The sequence below is a fragment of the Semicossyphus pulcher genome, unplaced genomic scaffold, assembly GCF_022749685.1.
Source record: "Semicossyphus pulcher isolate SPU_LCO1_2020_fin unplaced genomic scaffold, fSemPul1.0.p SCAF_13, whole genome shotgun sequence".
Lineage (NCBI taxonomy): Eukaryota > Metazoa > Chordata > Actinopteri > Labriformes > Labridae > Semicossyphus > Semicossyphus pulcher.
In genome coordinates, this window is record NW_027211637.1 from 31,327,896 (window position 1) to 31,348,494 (window position 20,599).

Below are 20,599 nucleotides of genomic sequence, written 5' to 3' on the forward strand. Positions count from 1 at the left end.
GACAGGAGGAGAGCTACAGAAGGAGAGAGAGAGTGTGACAGGAGAATAAGAAAGAAGAAGAAGAAGAAATTGTGAGACGAGGACAGCTCTGTTCTTCACACCTACGTCTCTCTCTCTCTCTCTTTCAGTTTTACTGTAGCAGCATCTCTGCCTCGCTCGCCCGTCTCTCTGTGCTGCCGCTGCTGCTGCTGCATTTGCTCGCCCTTGCTGCTTTCTGATTCCTGAGGAGAGAGAGAGGTTTAATGCGATGGACCTGCTGCCCACCGACTGCTGCTGTTTACACCGCGGCATCATGGGAGCTGTAGTTTCCTGTGCGGCACAGGAGGACAGCTGATGAGCCGAGGATTGTGGGGGATCAGAGTTTTGGAGATGTGAGCCGGTGGGCGGACGAGGTCCAACAAACTCTCTCTCTCTTTTCTTTTTCTCCACCTCTTTCTCTCTTTCTCTGTCTCTATAACCCTTGCTCGCCCTTCTCCTAACAACCTCTTCATCTTTCTTTCTCTCATCCTTTCTGCCCTTTCCCTCCATTTTCTCTCCTCCGAACTCGTACCTATCTGAGGAACAATTCAGAATGGGTTGTCGTCTCACTCGGACAAAGGTGAGTGACCTCCTGCAGGTGGGTTTTTGGGGGGGGGGGGAGAAAAGAGAGGAATAGGGAGAGAGGAAGGGGGAGGAGAAGAGAGGGCAGATAACGAGATGTGATGGTTGCTGTGATGACCTGCTCTCAGTTAGATACGCTTCACACACACGCACACAAGCACACACACACCGCTAACCCAGATAGTACCAGTGAACCCAGACAATAGCTGAAGGACAAGCTCTAATGACTGAAGGCTAAAGGCTATTATCTGTGTGTGTGTGTGTGTGTGTGTGTCTGTGTGTGTGTCTGTGTGTGTGTCTGTGTGTGTGTGTAGCGAGGATGAGGAGATGGAAAGCAAAGATGCAAAAGACTCTGACAGAAAGTGATATCAAGTTCTCTACATCAAACTAATTCCACTGCAGGAACTTTCCACCACAGGGACCAGAGTCTAGCTGAAGTTAAAGGACATTATTTTAGCCGCCAAAACGTCTCTGCAGCTGGCGAATAGAATTCACACTTGTTAAGTTTAAAGGCAAACCGCTATTTCACTGTGGACACACAAGCCTGACGTTTCTACTTGCTTATTTTACTTACGTTGGTCATGATTCCACCAAATAACAACGTCCTACAGCTGGTCAGAATCTGTGACTGTATATGAAGATGGACGACGCGTCTCTACCTCCTCTCGTAGCACAAAAGTGAAGCCTAAACCCCCCCGGAATGCATTTGACTTGTAGTTTGATTATATAGTTTGACTCATGTCCCATCTGTTAACATGGAGGAGGCGGGCTTTATGAGCTATACTGCAGCCAGTCAGAAGGGGGTGATAGAGAGGGTTTGGCTTCACTTTCAGGGAGCTGCCATCATTTTATACTGTGTATGGAGCTGCAGTATATTAACACTATGTTTGGCTCTGGTGATGATTGGCTCTGAACATCTGCTTGTCTGAATTTTGTAGTTATGACAATAATGCTCAGTGAAAGGAGGCAGGATCTTTTGCCTTTGATCGCTTTTCTCTTGAAGCGTGTCTACCTCTGGTGACCGGCTGGTTCTCACAGTAAACGTAAACAAAAAAAGGATCTGTATTCCTCTAACTGGTTGTTGGCAGTTCTAAAAGCAGGTTAGAGGAACATTACTGCCAGCAGGTGGACTGAAGAGGAACAAGGGAAGTGAAATTTGGGCTCTAGCGATAAATAACGTCTCCTGTGCACGACTTGGTTCACTGAAGAGTTGTTTTAACATTCATGAATGTAACTGCGCTGGAATTTTGCACATAACGTTAACCAATTCTCCCAACAGATGGAATATATATTTATTGCTGCTGCCATATTGTTAATTATAAAATATCGGGCCTTATTACAGTGTATAATGTGTCTTAATAGTTAACCCAGTTTATTTTTAAGTTGTTCCTGCTTTTTGAAAACTCTTAAATACCAGTATGTGCTTCTAAGAAACATCTTGGATCTGTCTTTGCACTGAACAGAGCTGAAGCTGATATTGATCCACTTAGTTGTTCAAAGGACATTTTTACATTTTACCATCCGCGCATGACTTCCACTGGTGACTCATCTGCAGCAGAGCAAACAGATCTTTTTAAAAGCAGAGAATAAACTTTGTTATTCTGCGTGAACAAAGCCTGAGCAGCACAGGGACACAGGAAGAGGCTCCGCTTCCTCATATTACTCCGTCTCTGGGAGTTTTTCTTGGAAAGCGTTTGTTTGTGCTGGTGACTGAGCTCTCCTCTGAGCTTCTGTCTGCTTGTTAACGCGAGAAGCAACATCTCTGTAATTGCTCTTCGTTGAATCTGAGAGGTTTCTTCCCTCGCGATGATCACTAACAAGCGCTCGTAGCTAAGCCATGTTCTCATTCAGCGCCACGTCTCCTGGCTGAACGCCTTGCTGATCTAAAGACTGGCCTGGCTGCGCTCCGACGCTCTCTTTCGACATGCAGAGCTGAACAATCTGCAACAACGACGGCAGGACGAATGTTTCCTGGCACATGTTCGTCTCCGAGCGCTGGAACACGGGATTATCCGGCTACGCACGTCATAGGAGGTTTCATCCTCCATGCACTGAGTGATGCACGTAAACAAACAAACACCTTAGCGCATGACTTCCTGTAACACACACACACACACACACACACAGTTCAGCAGAGCAGTGGGCCTCTGATGGACCAGCACAGTACAGTACAGAGACAGAGAGACGAGCAGATCGTAACTGGCTCTGACGGCTGCAGAGATGACCCGGTCTGAGAGATGGAGGAGGACAAGCGTCGCATAAACACACAACATGAAACATGCAACACAGTCACTGTACATATCAGAGCACAGATCAGGTTATATGGAGATCAGAGGGGAGATACACAAAGGCACAGAGCAATAACATTTTCTGTTTATGGGCCCACTGCTTTCCCGTTTACAGCTGTTTTAATGTAATAAATATTAATGTTAAGCTGGAATATAAGCTATAAAAACATACTGGAAGCATAGACTGTGATAAACAGTGGACGTAGCTGCTGTGATGTAATCTGCTGATTTCTGGATGCCTTTATGAAACTTTTTGCACTTTTGTCAGCACCATGTTGGTTTTCTGGAGCCAGATGTTAGAGAGGAGTGTGGGGTTAGCTTATAATGTATGCCTAAGACTAATTAATTAGCTGGCAAATAAACTAGTTAGTGAGATTCTGTTTATGGTGGGAGCTGACCGGAGGTGTTAATCAGTCTGAAGAAGCAAAATTAGCTTTGGGAAGTAGCGGACACAAGCGGCAGGATAACTTAAAATATCCAGTCCTTCCATCACTCCGGCTCGCCATCTTCTCTGCAGGAAAAGCCAAAAACACTCCTGACCACAAATAACTTAATGTACAAGCTAACAAGCAGGTATGTTGAGCACAGACACAGATAGCTGCTAATCAGTGCTAACATATAAATAAAACAATGAGTGTAAACAGTGTGTGAGACGTGTTGGACGGTCTGTTCGTCCAATAAAGCACACACAGATTATCTGTCTGATATTTACATGAACAAATCTCCAAAAGGCTCCAACAGCACAAACACGGCCCAGAGGTTATGTTCAGTGACTGAGTTAGCTGAGGGGACACCTAGCAGACAGCTAGCAGCTCCCAGCTGTCACTCAAAGAGGCCACGCCCCTAATGCTGCATCACTTTAAGACTTAATATAATGTAAACAGGTGAGCTGTATAAAGATTCTCCCCGTACAGTTGTCATGAAGAGAGAAATGAGCTATAGAGACCCAAACTGTTTTTTGTACCAGGCTGTAAACATGTTTATTTCTGCTGTAAAGTTTAACATGGGGCTCTATGGGGACTGACTCACTGCTGGAGACAGCCTCAAGTGGACACCAGAGGAACTGCAGCTGTTGGTACTTCCGCGTTGTTTTTTTTTTTCAGCACCTCGAGGTTCCTGCTTGATTTCCTTAAGCAAGCTATAAAAATACCAACATACTAACGGCAGTGTCTCTTAACTCCAAACCCAGAGGTCCCTAGTGAAGACAACACGTGGTATCATGTGTGATATATTCCGTCTCCTGTCGAGGTGACAGCTGAGGTTTTGTCTCAGAGAGGATCAGCGCGGATCTTCCATCACGGCTGCTGAAGCTGAGTGTAAATGTTTGAGTTATCTGTTGTGACACTATTGTGAATGAGAGACAGTGGAGGATAAAACTGGGTTTGTTTTACTCTGATGAGACGCTTGCAGCAGGATGTCAGGTTATTTGACTGTAAAGACATTGACAGTTGGGTGCAGGACTGAGGGTTGTACAGTATATCGCCTGTGGATATACAGAACACTTCATATCCTTATAGCTGCTTGAAAAACTTTATTTATATGCAGTAAAAGTTGGTGTTGTGATTAACTATTTTTGTTAAAGCCTATAGTAACGGAAAAAAGTTATTTGTCGTTGTTTCAACCATGCAAACGAGCTTAGAAGACACCTCACATTACCATAAACCTGACCATGAATGCAGCACATTCATGCCAAACTTTAGAAACCTCTAACAAAAACACAGACTGGTACGATTAGAAGAAATCACAATAAGCCCAATCAAAGAGTCATTTTGGCTTCTTTTCTGGGATTTTCAGACAATGGTTTTAAAATATTCAGATTTTTAATCATCTGTGCAGCAGAATATGTCAGTGTTTGATCATTGCATAAAAGACTGACACACTCGATACATACAAAGGAAAATGTGACTCATTTTCCTCTCAGCTCACACGATCTGAATCTGCACCGATAACACTCAGAGGAAGAGTTCAGAAAAAGATCTGTAGAGAATCAAGCTGAACGTCATGAATCCTGTGTTATCTGAAGTTTCATATGTTTGTTTAATAAACATGTTGCTCCTTTATTTCAACAATATTTATCCCAAATGTTCGGATTCTGTTGTGTTGTTTCAGGACCCTGTGAGACAATAAAATATGATTGAGCTGGCATTAAATGTGAGGGATGTGCACTGGGCTAAAGTTGGTTTAAACCACAGACTGTATAAAAAGATAACCGACATGGCAGCTCCCTAAACCCTCTCTATCGCCCCCTGCTGACTGGCTGCAGTATAGCTCATAAAGTCCGCCTCCTTGAAGTTAAAAGATGGGACATAAGTCAAACTATAAAATCACAATACACGTCAAATAAATTTTTCTTAAACATGGTTTCTGTCATTATAGTTAGTTCTTATCATGCTGATTTACGTCTGACAAGTTTACTTTTAATTAATCATTTGATCCTGTCAAAATGATGACTGACAGCTCTGTGGACAAATGAAGCATTCTGTTCCCGAGTAGCAGAGTAGAGGAGGAACGGCGAGAGGAGACGTAACTAACACTAACACTACAATCATTGAACTTTCCATCAGCGTGAATATCTGCTTCAGACCGACACAAGAAGCTGTTGTGCTGCAGAGGTAAAGGTGGGTTTGGGTAGAGGAAGTAGTGTGAGATGTAGAAGAGAGCGGACAACCTCCAGGTCCCTCCCCCTCTCTCTCCGCGGCGCTCAGTCCTGCCTCCAAAACCCTCCCTGCAGAGGAGGCTGTCATGCCCACAGGCAAGTAACCACGGTAACTGAAGGAGCCAGCTATACATGTAAAAACGTGAAATGACAACAACTGCAGCCGTTGTATTACACCACCAACACTATCGAAGCAGATACACGTCAAACCAGCGGAAATCAGTGTTTTTACTGTGAACGGTAATCTACAGCTAGTTCTATTTGGCAAAACCAGCAGCACTTCATTTGCTAACAGAGACTGTGGAAAAAATAGAGCCAACTAAGCAGTAACACACTGATGTTGTGAACATTTAGCCGTGTTAGCACAGGCACACAGAACGATCAGGAGAAAGTCTGAAACGGTAACACTGCCTGGGCACGGAGATATGTTCAGCCACTCCTCCATGAAACAACGTTGAACAGCAGCCACATAGAGAACAAGCTAACGTTAGCCCGACTGCAACACCAACGTAACACAACGTCACAGTAATCGCAGACATCTGAGCAATGTGAAACAAACACAGCAGAAATGAAGCTGGCGTAATTACCTGTCGAACAGAACTGTAATTCAGCATCGCTTTATAATCCTTTCAGGTCCCGTAGCTCTCTTCACCTCGGAAATGCCGCTCCAATGTTTACTCTCGTCACGGTCCAACTCTTTCTTTTTGGCTTGCTTCTCCTCTTTTCTCTTCTTCGATTTAACGCTCTTTGTAGTGTAAGCCGTAGTTGGCGGGGAGGGATGGGCAGTTTTTTCATTCCTGGTGGTTGTTTTTAAGCCTTTGTGGACACAAACCGTCTGACGCTGCGCACAGTGAAGAAACTGAGCTCGACCATGTGAGCATGCGCAGCGAAGTAGTGCTGCGCGGCGTGTGATTGACAGCAGCCTGAGAGACAGCTCGGCTCTGATTGGTTGTGTGTTTCAGCAACGTTGGATTCTTACAAATGCCATTAGTAGCAGTAGGAGGAGCCTGGGGAACATGATTATCTCTCTCATGTCTCATGACTGCATGTTTAAAGTGACAGTCTGAGCAAATATGACAAAAAGTTAGTATTAATAGTTTTACCTACGACAGGTTTAAACCGTAACCACATTCTTTTATTATGAATGTGGGAATATATGTGCAATATTATATAGGATAGGTAAGGCAGAAATATATATACTGTATATAAATGTTAAGTGTTATATCATCACAATAAGAACATTTACAGATATATAATAATAATATAATATGGTATAATAAGATATAATACAATATCATGTTAGACGTGTCAGCTGAAGCTAAATCTTATCATACCTACGCTTTATTACACATGTGCTTACAGTAAACACCTTCACTACTTTAAATTTTACAAGAAAAAAAACTGAACAAACATAAAAGTTTAAAAGATTTCTTAATAAAAACAAATGCTGTACGAAGATAGATTATAAAATGACACAATTGGCACTGATTTTAATTCAACTTTAACAAAAATAAAAATAATATCAACAGTCCTGTACGTTAATCTGAAGCAGATCACTTTTAAAACACTGAACTTCTTACCTGGATGAGTTTGACGGAATTGTGCATAAACGTTGTCAGTCTCCTTTTTCTGCATCTTATGCATGCATTTATTTTCACATGTATAAAACAGTATGTGATATTTTGAGAGTCAAAACTTGGACTGAAGCCTTTTGTTTGTATAGAAATATTAAATTCAATAGCCTGTTTATTTTAAATAGCAGGGGCTGAAATTCACAGGATCAGATGGTACTCTCTGGTACACTTTTCCAAAGTCGGCTGCAATCGACACTTTTGTTGAATTTTGCACGCTTGCTGTGATTTTGTGCTGAGAACGACGAGTGTCACATTTTGCAGAGTTTTGCACTTTGAGACTCACTGAAAACTGAGTCAAAGCTTCTGAAAAAACACAGTGAGAAGAATGAGAGAGACAGATAGATGAAGAGGCAGAGAGAGAGAGATCAGTCTGCGTTACTGTCAAAGTGCAGCGGAGCATAACACACTTCTCCAGGGTACATCACTCTCTCTCTCTGATTCCAGTGTGTGTGTGTGTGTGTGTGTGTGTGTGTGTGTGTGTGCGTGTGGGTGTTTCTGCATATATGACCTTGTGTGAAGCAGGTTTCCACATGTATGATGTATAAACTGGTTGTTAATGTATGCGTGCACATATTTCTGCATCCCTGTGTGCTTGTTTTTCTGTCTCTGTTTGCATTTTCCTGTGTTTCAGATTGTTTGTGTGTGTACGTGTGTGTGTGTGTGTGTGTGTGTGTGTGTGTGTGTGTGTGTGTGTGTGTGTGTGGCCCCGGGCCTTGCACTGAGAGTGTAAAGACTCCAGTACTGGTCCAGGGGTTACAGAGGGCTGCTACTGAATCCTGACCTACATCATGCTGCGGTGAAGACAGAGCCTCTGTAACTTCACTGCATCTTAACGCTCACGTGTGAAGTTACAACACAAACCACCTCTATTATCATGTTGTCATCACGTAGTCTCAGCGGACACAATGACAGAGTGTCCTTTAGGGCGCGAGCTGTCCTTTTAAGTCCCGAGTTGACAGAACAGTGACACACTTACATTTTACTGTTTTTTCAGACATCTCTAATATGAGCGTACGGCTGCTTTATCGTTAGTCTAATGTATGCTTTACAATATCAGATTCTGCCTCATCTGTTGTGTGCGTACAGCTAATACACACCCATATACACTGCATGCATTGTACTACAAAATATAAATACATTACAGTAGATTTCCCCATCCCGCAGCAGTGAAACAGGCTGTAATGGCTGCAACATAATCCTTGATGGATTAAAGTGCGTCCACTAAAAGTTCTTCATCGGTTGCCCCAAAAAATATTCATTTGCAGCTGTTATAGCTCATCTCACAGCTGCTGGCTGAATTAATCCCTTATAATAATATAATATTTTTTCCATATTCTAGGTACTGATTATCCATTGAGGACCAAAAAGGCCTGGGTTTAAAATACTGGAATTACCCTTTTTTACACTTCGAAATTCTCTTTTGTTTGTCCCTATTTTGACTTCGTAGGAAAAAAACGTTTTTTCTAAACCCTGCACATCAGTGTTTCACACTGTGTCACTGAGGGTCAGGGTCTGCAGTCTTATTCCAACACTATAGCAGCTGTTTCCTCTAATTAACACACCTTCAACTGGAATGAGAGGAAATAATCAGTGAAAGGAGCTGCTGCCTCGCTGGAACAGAAACCTGCAGAGTTACTCTTTCCTGCTCTCCAACTAAACATAATGGCTCAATCCTTTATCTTTTTATATAAAGAGAGTATGAATCATATGCCACGTTATGTAACACAATTGTAGTCATGCAAGCCAAAAAGTTAGAAACAAAAGAAGTGACTGACCTTGTATTGGAGGCTAAACTCCCACTTTGCCACAGTGTGGTTATGCTGCCTCTGTCCTTTATCAATATTGCAGGTTATAGGTATTACACAGTACACAGAGGATGCAGAATAGTCACAAGTATCTCAGGTCTTGGTCTCAAATCTGTTTTATAAGCTTAAGCTTTGGAAAGACATTTATATTTATTGTCCTTTCACAGATGGGGATGGGATGGGAACGTTGATAAAAGCATTGATTTAACTGCCCTTTTATTCAGTGTGCTATGCGAGTACAGTCCAAACTCTGACCTGTAGTGTTCCCTCTCGTCAGGCCAAGAATCGAGAACCTTCTCATCACCGACACCGGGAGGAGCTGCATTTTGTGGATGAGTATGGCCAGCCAATCAATGTGCAGGTTGAGGCCAGAAGGGGGCATGCTCACCGGAGGCAGCGGTCCCGATGCATGAATGAGTGCAGCGTCCCGACAGAAAGACACTGGGAGGCCCTAAGAGCCATGGGACTGGTGGAAGGAGAGGAAGTCCAGGGAGATGGCTACAGTGCAGGGTAAGTTTGGAAGGCCTGATGTAAAGAGGTCGGGGTAAAGGCTTTGGGATTAGACAGGATGATTTGAGTGGGGTTGTCCAGGTTAAAGGACATGGACTGTATAAGATGATGGACGGCATGACAGCTCCCTTATAGAGAAGTCCAACTGAGGGGTCAAAGATGTTTTGTCCCCAGGTTAAATGTTTGTTTTGGGTAGGGGAAGGGGCGGGATGTCAATACCGTGGCTCCGCCCGCCGATCTTTACTGCATAGACGATGAAATTATGACAAATGACATCACCAGAGCAAGATGTAGGAAATATTTTGGCTTCATTTTTGTATGAGAGGTGGAGACGCGTCACCCATCTTTACATACAGTCAATGGTAAAGGCAGAGAAATAAAGAACATTCTAACAAGCTTTTTAATGAGGGATGAAGACTTGTAATGAGGGCACAACTCTGGATCAAAATACAGGTCGGACAATCAGGTTAACTTCTGGGACTGGGACAAAACTCTTTTGACCTGGTATTCTGTGAACATTTGGTATATTATCAGAAAATAAAGGAGATTGTTTGGAAACAGTTCAAATTATGAACTAGGTAGAAACTTTTGGGTAGCCATAAAATAGTAGAAATTCTAATATCAGTTTGAAACTATGGTGAAACTTTAGAAATCAGATAAAATTCTGCACTTGGAAGGTTGGAACTACAGGTAAAGTTTACGAAAGGGGTAAGACTTTGGCTCAGGGTATAGATTAGGGTAATGGGAATTGGGAATGTGTAAAGGATTATAATTGGGGGTAAGTGGTTAGGAGGTTGGAACAAGGGTATAATTCTGGAAACACAATGGAAATTTGGTAAGATAGTAAAGTTCTGCAAAGGGGAAAGAATTTGCGACAATGGCAAAAGCATAAAAACAGGGTACAAGGTTTGGGACAAGGGAAATAATTTTGACACATGAAAAAGCGAGGACTGCTTAAAAAGGTTTGGGTTAAAGCAAAGTGTGTGGACTGAATTTGAAGGCATGGGAAGAAGACTTCTACTTCTGTGTGTTGATGACTCAAATGGAGGAACAATATTCAGTTTGCAAGGTCAGCATGATGTTGCATCGAGTCTCTTGAATAAATATTCATGAGGGGAAAGTTGTTCTGCTGAGACAGCTGTCAGTGCAACACATGCTATGATTATACATTCGCATGAAGATATTCATAGAGGAATTTACATATCACGGATCATACCATTTCCACTCATAGACCAACGTGATCTGAGGGCTGATATTCTAGGAGCACTCTTTGCCTTATGAATTCTCTTTGCTTCCTCTACACAGGCCGTACTATGGTCACATGACCGTGTCACCTGACCTATACTCCGCCAATAGTCAAATGATGATGTCACCTGATGTCTATTCACCCAACGGCTACCTGCCCAGATCAAATGACCAGCACCTGAGTAACAACTACCTGCCCAGTGTGTCCTACAGCTTAGATCACCTGGACAGACTCGACTACCAGGTGATTGATCTGTTTTATAGTATTCTAATCATTTCTGATCCCATGTTTGTGTGTTCTCAATGGTTTTGCAGTAATGATTTTAATTTCTGCTGGGGGTTTTTTCTATAGCAGGGCCCAGAAATGTTGCCCTACCAGCCAAACTCAGAGAGCTGCCTGATTGGCTGCTACAACACAGACGAGATGGAGCCCAAGAATTTCCCCAGACAGGTAATTTCTGTTATTTGCACCTCTACTATTTATTTTTCTCTGCAACACCTCTGTGCCCTCCTTCAGCATCCCTGCCATTCACTTGTTGAACTTATTTCTCTCTTAGGCTGCCTCTGAAAGAATCTTATTCTGGTAAATGTAGTTCTTTCTGGTTCTGGAAGTTATCTGGTGTCCATCCAATTGTGGTTTGAGGAGTATTTACCGATCACGTTTGAGCAGGCTTTGGTGGCATACAAAAAAAAGCCAGTGTAGAGATACAAGAGGCATAACACATTGGCCAAAGTGCAATCCCAAAATCTCAGCTATCATCTGATGACTTTATAAATCTTTACAAAACAGATGTCTGCATATAAAAGCAGGTAACAATCTTGTCTTAGGTGTCTTCTCTCGACTGCAACTTCATTCTTGCGTTTCAAGTTGCTGCTCAGACTGTAAACAAGGACCAGTGTATACAAAAGAAGTCGTGGTCCAGATATCCATTATCCAGATATCTTCTGGCTATACCTGAAGCTCATATCAGCCATTCCAGACTTTATTTACTGTTTCCTTTGTACTTGATTTAATTCAATTACATTTCTTTCTTACTTTCTCCTTAGTCTGACTATCGCCCTCCTTGGCAGTCGGATCGTCATCTCGGATACCTTCCTCTCAGTGAGCTTGACAGCGGGCTGGGATGTGGCCCAGACAGCCCAAACCGGGTACCGCTCTCTGAGGCTGAGACAGACGCCATGTCATCCCTGCCAGGCCACACCGCTTCCTCCCAAGGCTCCTCCTCTTCCTCCGAGTCCCTGATCTCCTCTGAACCAAGCGACTCAGGCTTTCACAGTGTCAGCACAGGGGAGCACAGGCGACTGCATAAGATCCACGGAAGCCACGCCCACCGACAAACCCACCATCTCCGATCAGGCCACTCCCCTAGAGAGCAGAGAGGACGCTGGGATTTGGAGTCCATCCCTGAGACAACTCCAATGACTCACGCTGGCACACCACAGGCATCCCGCTGCACTGTTGGTAACAGCACGACCACAACAGTTCACTTTCACAGAGCTGAGAGGAGCCCCACCTTACCTCGGCACCGCTCCCCACCTTCCCCTTCAGTTGGTTAGTCTCCTGAACTCTCCATCTAATAGCAAACTGTGCAATTTATCAGATAACTTATCCAAAAAAGATCTTAGTTATGAAAATTGAACTGGACGTAGTTTCATGTCAGGGATGTGTGCATAAACTAGCAACAGCAGCTACTTTAAAGCAACCAGACAATACCTGATTCTTCTGCTAGTTCATCTTAGAGCAACTTTGCTGTACTATGTTGATGTTTCAGTTCTGCTGGCTTATCCACGCACCTTTCTGAGTAGTCAGCACAGAAAAAGTCAAGATGTAGTTGTGTGTTTAGTAGCTTGCAGTGCTCCTCCAAAAATAGTTGTGGTGTTTAGGTATAAAACAAGTTTCAACAAAGAACAAGTAGTGGTTTGAGAAAGAAATCAAGTGACATAACCGACCCATAACCCCAGCGTTGGCCTAATTGATGATGTCATTGTCTATTGCTTTGGCTTACAGTCATAAACCACAGAGCCCTCTACCATAGTGACATCATGATATAAAAGCCCCCCTTTGTCTTCAGTTCAGGGCCACATTAATCTTCTGTACCAGCCTACATTAGTGTAATGTTTAATTTTTGAATCCAGTTTTTAAGCCTTTCTTGGAAGTCTATGATGTGAACACAGATTTCCACACAGTCAGAGAAAGTAAAAGTGTGCATCCTGCTCACTTTCAGTTATAAACTCCCAGAGCTCCATGGTGTCTTAAATGGTAGCAGAGAAGGTTATAAATTCATGATGCCACCATCTGGTTCAAAAGTTGTTTAGCTGACCTTACTTACGGTCATCTCTGGAGCAGAGAGCGTTTCAACAGCTAAAGGACTGGAGTTGTGTTGTCCTGCCTTATGCTGTCCAGCGCAAACTGCCCTCTGTTTTCCATATCCTGTCTTCAATCCAATAATCGGTTATTTTGAGAGAAAGTTGACTGCCGAGACAAGATCATTGTCCAGTCTCTGTGCAATGTCTTATTCCAGTTTGGTAGACATTGCTTACCCCCTTTTGTGCAGTATTTATTGGAAGAATAACCAAAAAATTCCATTAATCTTGGACACTTGTCTTAAGCATCAACGTCTTCATGGTCTCCTTTAAGACAAAAAAGAAACAGGTCCAATGTTGAAACAATCCTGCAGTTTGAGGGGGACTGAGGATAAGAGTTTCCCTTGGCAGCAGGTAGCAAGTCTAAATGGAGAATTAATATTTAGAGACATAATACTCAGGACCTGATTCTTTCTTTCTGTCTGCAGGTTGTCGTACTGAACCCTGCCAGCGGAGGGCGCTATGGTTGGAGCAGCAACAGGGAGGAGGAAGAGGAGGGACAATAGAAGCTCCAGGGCGGAGTCGAACAATAACAGATTTGAGTGAAGGACACCGACGCCGCAGGGCCAGTCACCCAAACACGACAGATCCAAATACTCTGCAAAACAGCCACCAAAACAGTCAACCAGGGACAACTGCCAACTCACCGGGGCCGAGGAGCAGGGCCAGTTATCCCAGTAACTGCCACTCCAACAGTCACCTCAGTTTAGACAGAAACAGTCTGACCAATCATCAGAACACATTCAGAAACAGCCAGGGTATGAATCGGAGCAGAGAGGAGGACTCCCTGTCTAAGAGTCCTGGATCTGGCTCCAGCGGGACATCAGACTGGCGTGGTATTCAGACTCTTGGGAATCGCACCAGCAACCCTAAAAGCCCATCTGTTCCTTTGTACAGCACGCTTGGAGCCCCACAACGTAGCCCTCACTCCCCACCCTCTCCTCGCTCCAGACTGTCCAACCAGAAATCTGTCAGAAACCAGCTGCTTAGAGCCCGAGCCTACCGATTGGCCAGGGAACGCAGTGAGGTCACAACCGATGAGGAGGTGCGAGGAGGTGGGGAGAGGGAAGGCGAAATGGAAGGGGATGATGGCCGATGGGCGGGGCGATACTGGAGCCGGACCGAAAGGAGACGCCACCTGGCGCTATCACGGCAACACAGAGAAAGGAGAGGAGGAGGAGAGGAGCAGGGCAGCGGACTGCAGGGGGCGCTGTCGTCTCAGACGGTGCTGGAGCTGAGCCATATGAAGCAGAACCGACTGAGGAACAGCAAGCTGCTTGATGATTGGACGACCGTGGAGGAGCTGCTGACTCATGGGACCCGAGTGGAGAGCGACAGCCAGTTATGTCCCAGTCCTCTGTTATCGGTTACTACTGTCTGATTGGGAAACCTCCGTTGGTTACTATTGATTAATGGATATATCTCCAACCCAGCGCTCAGGCCCAGATTCATTTAAGGTTTGCGTGATGAAAAGTGTGACAGACATAATGCATCCATCAATTACACATAAATGAAATTATTTTCAACACTGTACACATGTACACGTGAGCACATTATTCAGTACCTGCTGTCATGAATCGAGGAGCTTTTCAAAGCAAACATGTTACAGTCATGGCAGCAGGTAGCTTTTGAAGACTACCACTCTTGTTCTGGTTAGACAGTCTCACGCTGCAATCTTAGTGAATCTGGATCTTAGGTATGTTACGTTCTGTCGTACGGAAGTTCCTACTTACTTGCTTATGTGTTCGAGCCTGTAAGTGTCTCTTCAACTGGGTCAAGGATTGTAAGGCGTACCGAAAGCAGTGGCCAAAGCTACTACAAGGTTAAAATAGAAACCATAAGAATGACATTCTAACTATTGCTGGATTTAATTAGAACTGATTTTAAACCAACACTTCTGTCTGGGAAGAACCTCTGATCAACCACTGGCTACAGAAAGGAGATTCTGCAGGTTTGTACAAGTCAAAGGACACTAAAGAGCTGCATGAGCTTCAGAATCCGCTGTGTTAACAGACTCACTGGAAGGACTGGTTTGATTCTTCACACACCAGACGGCCTGTGACTGCTCTGAAATATCACACATCGATTGTGATGCCTGGTGACAAAGTGTCTCCATTTCCTTTTCTGGTTTAACTGCCTTTGTTGCTGTCCCTGTTCCATAAAATGTCAGTGCTACTCTCGGAAATTACAAAACTGTCCAAAACCAACAAGATTTCTGCACCTCTAAGATCAAAACATTTATTCTATTTAAATCAACGCTTTCAGCAGTTTCCCCTGGATGGTTTGGGAAATATACTAAATCACTTTCATGCCAAGAGTTAGGTGAGAAGACTCAAATGTCTGCATGCTAAATAAGAAGCCAGAGCCAAGAGAGGGTATAGCTTAGAATGAAGGGGTTTAACGAAAGTAAGCCTGGCTTGAACTGTTAGAAATAGTCCAGTGGGGCAACTCCCCGTCCAAGAAAAAGTTTACAGTCTTAACGTGAGTTCAGTTAAAAAGAAAAGCTCTTTACGCAATGCAAATGCAGTCCTGACTTTGCATTTGACATGGCTGATCCAAACATTAAAAAAACAAGCATTTTAAAAGTTGCCAACCCAGACACAACAGTGATTGGTTATCTTAAGAATCTTAAGGCCGACTATTTGCAAGTGGTGTTCAGCAAAAGAAATTACATTTTAAGCATGGCACTTTAGCGGAGCTAGCATGCAGATTTGATTTTCCATAGCACAAAGCCAGGTTAGCTGTTTCCAGATTTAATGCTAAGCTAAGCCATCTTAAGCCCTGGCTTTAGCTTTCTGTTTAATGGCCCGATGTAAAAAAAGAGATGTTGATCGGATCATCTAACTGGCAATGAGGAAGCCAAACACTGAACACTAAGTGTTTAGTTACACAAACATCAGCAGCGATTCAACCAAAATATGGAACTTTACTTGTTGTAAATTGACTTAATGAGACTTTGATCCAGCCTGTCAGATTTCAGTGATGAAGTTCAGTTGTTTTTTTCTTTCAGGAGTCCGCCGGTCACATTACTGTCAGTATGATCCCACATATCAGGCACGTTTCAGGAAGCAGGTGGTTGTATTAATCTAGGTGTGATGTCAATCAGGGTTAATTGTAATGATGTATTTATGTGTTATATGATGAAACTGTCAATGCAATTTTGTTAATAATGAGAAAATGTCCATTTATTTTCATATTCTGTTCAGGTGTGAAGGAGAAGACACAAAGTTGGACCTGTCAAATAAGTATAAGGTTTTTTTTTCTAACTATATGTGTGTGAATGTGTGTGCATGTGTGAAAGAGGATGTAAAGTTTGATACTAAGCTGTACGTAGTGTTTAGCCAAAGATATTGTGTAATTTTGGTTTGTGGACAATCTAGAACAACTATATCTCTATTATGTAAAATTATATTTTATAATCACATTAGTTTTTTATCTATTTTATTCTTTATTTTGCCTTGAGAAGATTCTTTCTGCTTTTCACCCACCTCCTGCTATGCTAGTGTGTGTACTTAGATGTTAGCGTACAATCAACTGTTAGCATAAACACGCTGTTCTTACAGTCTACACCTAGCATGCTAACACCTGATTAGTACAGAATGGGCTTTCAAGCGTTGATTAAAGTGTGTGTATTTTTCTGTTTTTGTCACAGACTAGGCTTTTATTTTGACAGTCCTTGGAGGAAGAGATGCTCTACAATAATATAAAAACGCTTATTTGTTGTGCTGAAACGCAGTGAGACAAATAACCATGCTTGCAATTTGAGACTAAAATAATTGCATAAATAATATAAATTGTGTGAAGCATGCAGCTGGATGCTAACAACATATCCTATCAGCTTTCATCTCTTTGTCTGAGGCAAAATAAAAGTCTTTTTTCTCACACAGGGAATTCTTAAAAAGGGAAATAAGTTCTTCAGAAGTTTCATAACTGTGATTTTGCTATATTTAATTTTTTTGCCAACTTCCTGCCTCCTGAAGTTTTTTAAACTTACAGGAATCATTCAACGTTAAGGAAAATGTGCTATTTCTATTTATTTTAAGAGTCAGACTAAACGACGGTATCATTCTCATGTCTGTATTAAGTATGAAGCTGGAGTCAGGATGTTATTAGCCTAGCTTAGCGTAAAAACTGGACACAGAGGGAAACTGCTAGCCTGGATCTGTACAAAGATACACCTATAAACACTTTAAACTGAAAATGATCAGTGAGCACACGTTTCGGTCTCTTTACAGGCACAAGTGTATTTAAAAAAAACCCCCAAAAAACAGGCAACTACATTGTTACCCAAGCTAGCAGGAAGCTACAATTAGCCTATTGCATCTTCTGTTGTTTAATAAGAAATAGTTCCCCTTATTTCTGTGATTATGTTTACAGTATTTGTGTGAGGTTTAAAGGGAAGAGATACAATATGTTCACTTTTAGTTAGCTTTAGCAACACATTCTCACTACCAACTCAATGCCCTATGCTTCAAAGTATGACGCTGTGGGTACCTGTGTAGCATCAGTTTTGCTCAAAACAAAACTTGTTGACAAACAAGCGAGGGTAACATAAAGAATTTGGTGAAGTTAAAGCACTAAAACTTCTTGGTTCGACCTGGGGAATGATCACGGTTGGTTAGTATGTTACAAAGTACCTTGTAGTACACCAGAGGGCTAACTACAGCGCCATCTGTAGGTTGGGAGTGAGAATTAGCTAGCTTTAGCGGTACTGATAGGCTTTTATTCAAACTTTGGTCAGGCAAGCACCTCCAGTCTTTAAGCTAAGCTAGGCTAACCACGTCCAACTCCAGGCATGACCTAACGTTCATATTCTTGTCTAAATCTGAGCAGAATATTTAAGACATAATGTTGAATTATTACGTTAACTTTAATTTCAGAACTTCTATTTAACAGATTTCGTCTTAGAAAGTAAAAAACCTAAATGTTTTGAAGCACCTGAGTTTACGTTCTTCAGGTTTTGTGAATCCGGTCCTGAATCTTTGTTTCTGTTGTTTAAGGGCTGTGTGCAATAATCAGAGGTAGAGTGTTCGGTCAGCTCTGAGGGACTTTGTCCTTCTGTACACCTGCACTGTAACGTTTGTGCTCAGGTTTGTCTGTATGATGTCAGGGAGGGAGTTTATGTGTGTGTGTGTGTGTGTGTGTGTGTGTGAGATGAGCTCATGATAAGACATGTGGAGTTGTGTGACAATATGGTTTACTTAGTTTTTTCTGTTTGTGTTTCCACGCACCCTGTGACCTCACAAATGTACATGAAATATAAACCATGATGTCCATGAAGCTGTCGGCCCTGAGCGGCGACGAGGGCGATGTTTGATGACAGTTATCATCATCCAGAACTCGTGTAAAACAGTGTCAGTAAACTGTGAACATTCAAATATCCTTGTTGTGCGTTTAGCTTTTTTCAAAGGTTTACTCCAATGACTTTGTGTTTCCCAGCCTACAGGAAGTAAACGTACACATTCAAACCCCGTCCATTCACCGCATGAAATAAAGATGGAATGGTGTTTATGAACTCAGCCGAGCGTCTTTCGAACTGTAGAGGACAGCTGGCTCTGAAAATCTCACCTCATGCAGCTTTGGGGAATGAAAGCATAAAAACAGACACCCATGCTGCCTCACAGTTCAGGGACTCGGTTATTTAAAGCACCAACAGTGTACACAAGGTCTGTTCTGGGAGCTCCCTGACGCCTGAATGATAATCACTGAATTTACAGTAGAACAGTGATGGTGCACACTGCAGCAGGTTAGGAAAACATATTCTAGGCCGGAGTCAAACAGTGGAGTTATTTAAAATGTCCTTGATTTCGATGACTAATTTGTACCATGAAAATGTGTCCCACTTTAACAGCTGAAAAATCACTGTATACTTAAACAAATTCAAAGAGGTCCTAGCATTCAGCTAACATTAAAGCTGTAATTGCACCGTTAAATCTTTCCCTAAAATTCAGTTAATGTGAAGTTTATATTACATTATTATATTACACTAAAAGATGTAAGCGAGCCACACATGACGACAGATAATGACAGAACAGTTCCTGCAGCGTGTGGAGAGCAACGATATGACCCAAGCAGCACACCATAGACACCATGACTCTCACAGCTGGAAGTCTGTCGCGGTCAAACGAGACAGGAAGAATTATTGACGACAGTTTTGGGATTTTTCCATATGAAAATTCAGGAAGAAAAAAGAACAAACATTTGTTAGTTAACTTAACAGCTGTCATGCTGACTGGAACACTGGAATGTTTTCTCTTACTGTGATGAATCAAAAGGATTTCTGTGACCTACCTATGATTCACCTGAACGCACCATTTTAAAAAGAAATGGTCCTTCAAAGAATGTTTGGATCCCGACGGTTAGATGCACCTGATGGAGCTGTTCTGATATTTTCAGTGAACTTTAAAAGATGCTCCGTCTTAAACATGGTGCAGAAACGATAAGAACAGTGTGTTAACTTTAGACTGAAAATCTTTTGAACGGCAGAAACAGAAGTTAAAGAATATTTGAATTCAGCTTTTAGGTTTTTATCTGCATCAATCAAATATATTGAACAGACTTCCTGTCCAGCTGTTGTATTATGAACATTGACTGACAGCTCTCTGTGACTCTGCATGTATCGACTCTCCACTGGCGGCCATGTTGGCTCTTCAGTCCTGCTCCGTGACCGTTGCCATAGCAACTGGTGTTTCCACGGCGGCTGATGTCTCAGCTCTTGGCCTTGTCACCATGGTGATGGTTTGTGGAGGATGATGGGACTTATTCACAGCTGACACGCGTCAGACACGAGCAGCAGCAGCAGGAGCAGTGAAGGCACCTGGGCGGACTCTGAGTCTGTTAGCACTGAAGGCGATGGATTTCACCACCAAACAGACGTCAGAGAGAATTTAAAGAGTTAAAAACAAATGGATTTATTTATTTTAGAGTCGATTTTCATGCTGCAATAAAACACTAAACTCCAGGGAGCCTGCTGCTGCTGCTGTTGTTCTTCTACATCTGACCTCTGGAATCTGACAGTGAACTGCGTCATCACAGAAACAGAGCTGAAGCAGGGCGCCCTCTGCTGGCGAACACATGGAATTACAACTGTCATCAGGGGGAGTTACAAAAGAGACTGCAGCTGTAAGAGGAAATTACATACATGAAAAACATCATCAGTTTCAAGTCTAAGTCATAAATACAAGGTCAAGGTCAAGGTCAAAGTCCTCACATTCTCAGGGACAGACTGAGCTTGATTTATGTGTCACTGACGCTCCTGCAGGTTCTTCTGCACCTGTCCAGAGCTGCACCACATAAATCTGTATTATTGAGGTTGCAGCCGAGTGTCTGTTATGTCACAGGTCTGAAGGGAGGATAAATAAAGGTGTGAAGGTGGAGGAGTTATTCTGGGCGTCCACAGTAAAAGCAAAGACAGAGTTACTGTAGGTGAGCACCTGTTGGTGGAGGAGGAAGAGGAGGTGGAGGAGTAGGTGTTTAAGTCTTGAAACTCTCCTGTTG

General features: G+C 42.8%; 1 protein-coding gene across 1 annotated transcript; it reads left to right on the plus strand.

Moving 5' to 3' along the window:
- Window positions 1-304: 304 nt before the first annotated feature.
- LOC138589416 (uncharacterized) lies at window positions 305-14,483 on the plus strand. Its single transcript, XM_069659678.1, has 6 exons — window positions 305-598; window positions 9,261-9,493; window positions 10,799-10,982; window positions 11,091-11,189; window positions 11,786-12,290; window positions 13,531-14,483. The coding sequence occupies exons 1-6, from the start codon at window positions 572-574 to the stop codon at window positions 14,481-14,483; spliced, it is 2,001 nt and encodes a 666-aa protein (XP_069515779.1). The 5' UTR covers window positions 305-571.
- The last annotated feature ends 6,116 nt before the right edge of the window (window positions 14,484-20,599 follow it).

Excerpts from the sequence above, each read along its gene's own strand:
- LOC138589416 (XM_069659678.1), top strand. The coding sequence starts at position 572 with ATGGGTTGTCGTCTCACTCGGACAAAG. Across the intron at positions 9,494-10,798 it reads GGAGATGGCTACAGTGCAGG|GCCGTACTATGGTCACATGA; the intron begins GTAAGTTTGGAA and ends TCCTCTACACAG. Across the intron at positions 10,983-11,090 it reads TGGACAGACTCGACTACCAG|CAGGGCCCAGAAATGTTGCC; the intron begins GTGATTGATCTG and ends TTTTTTCTATAG.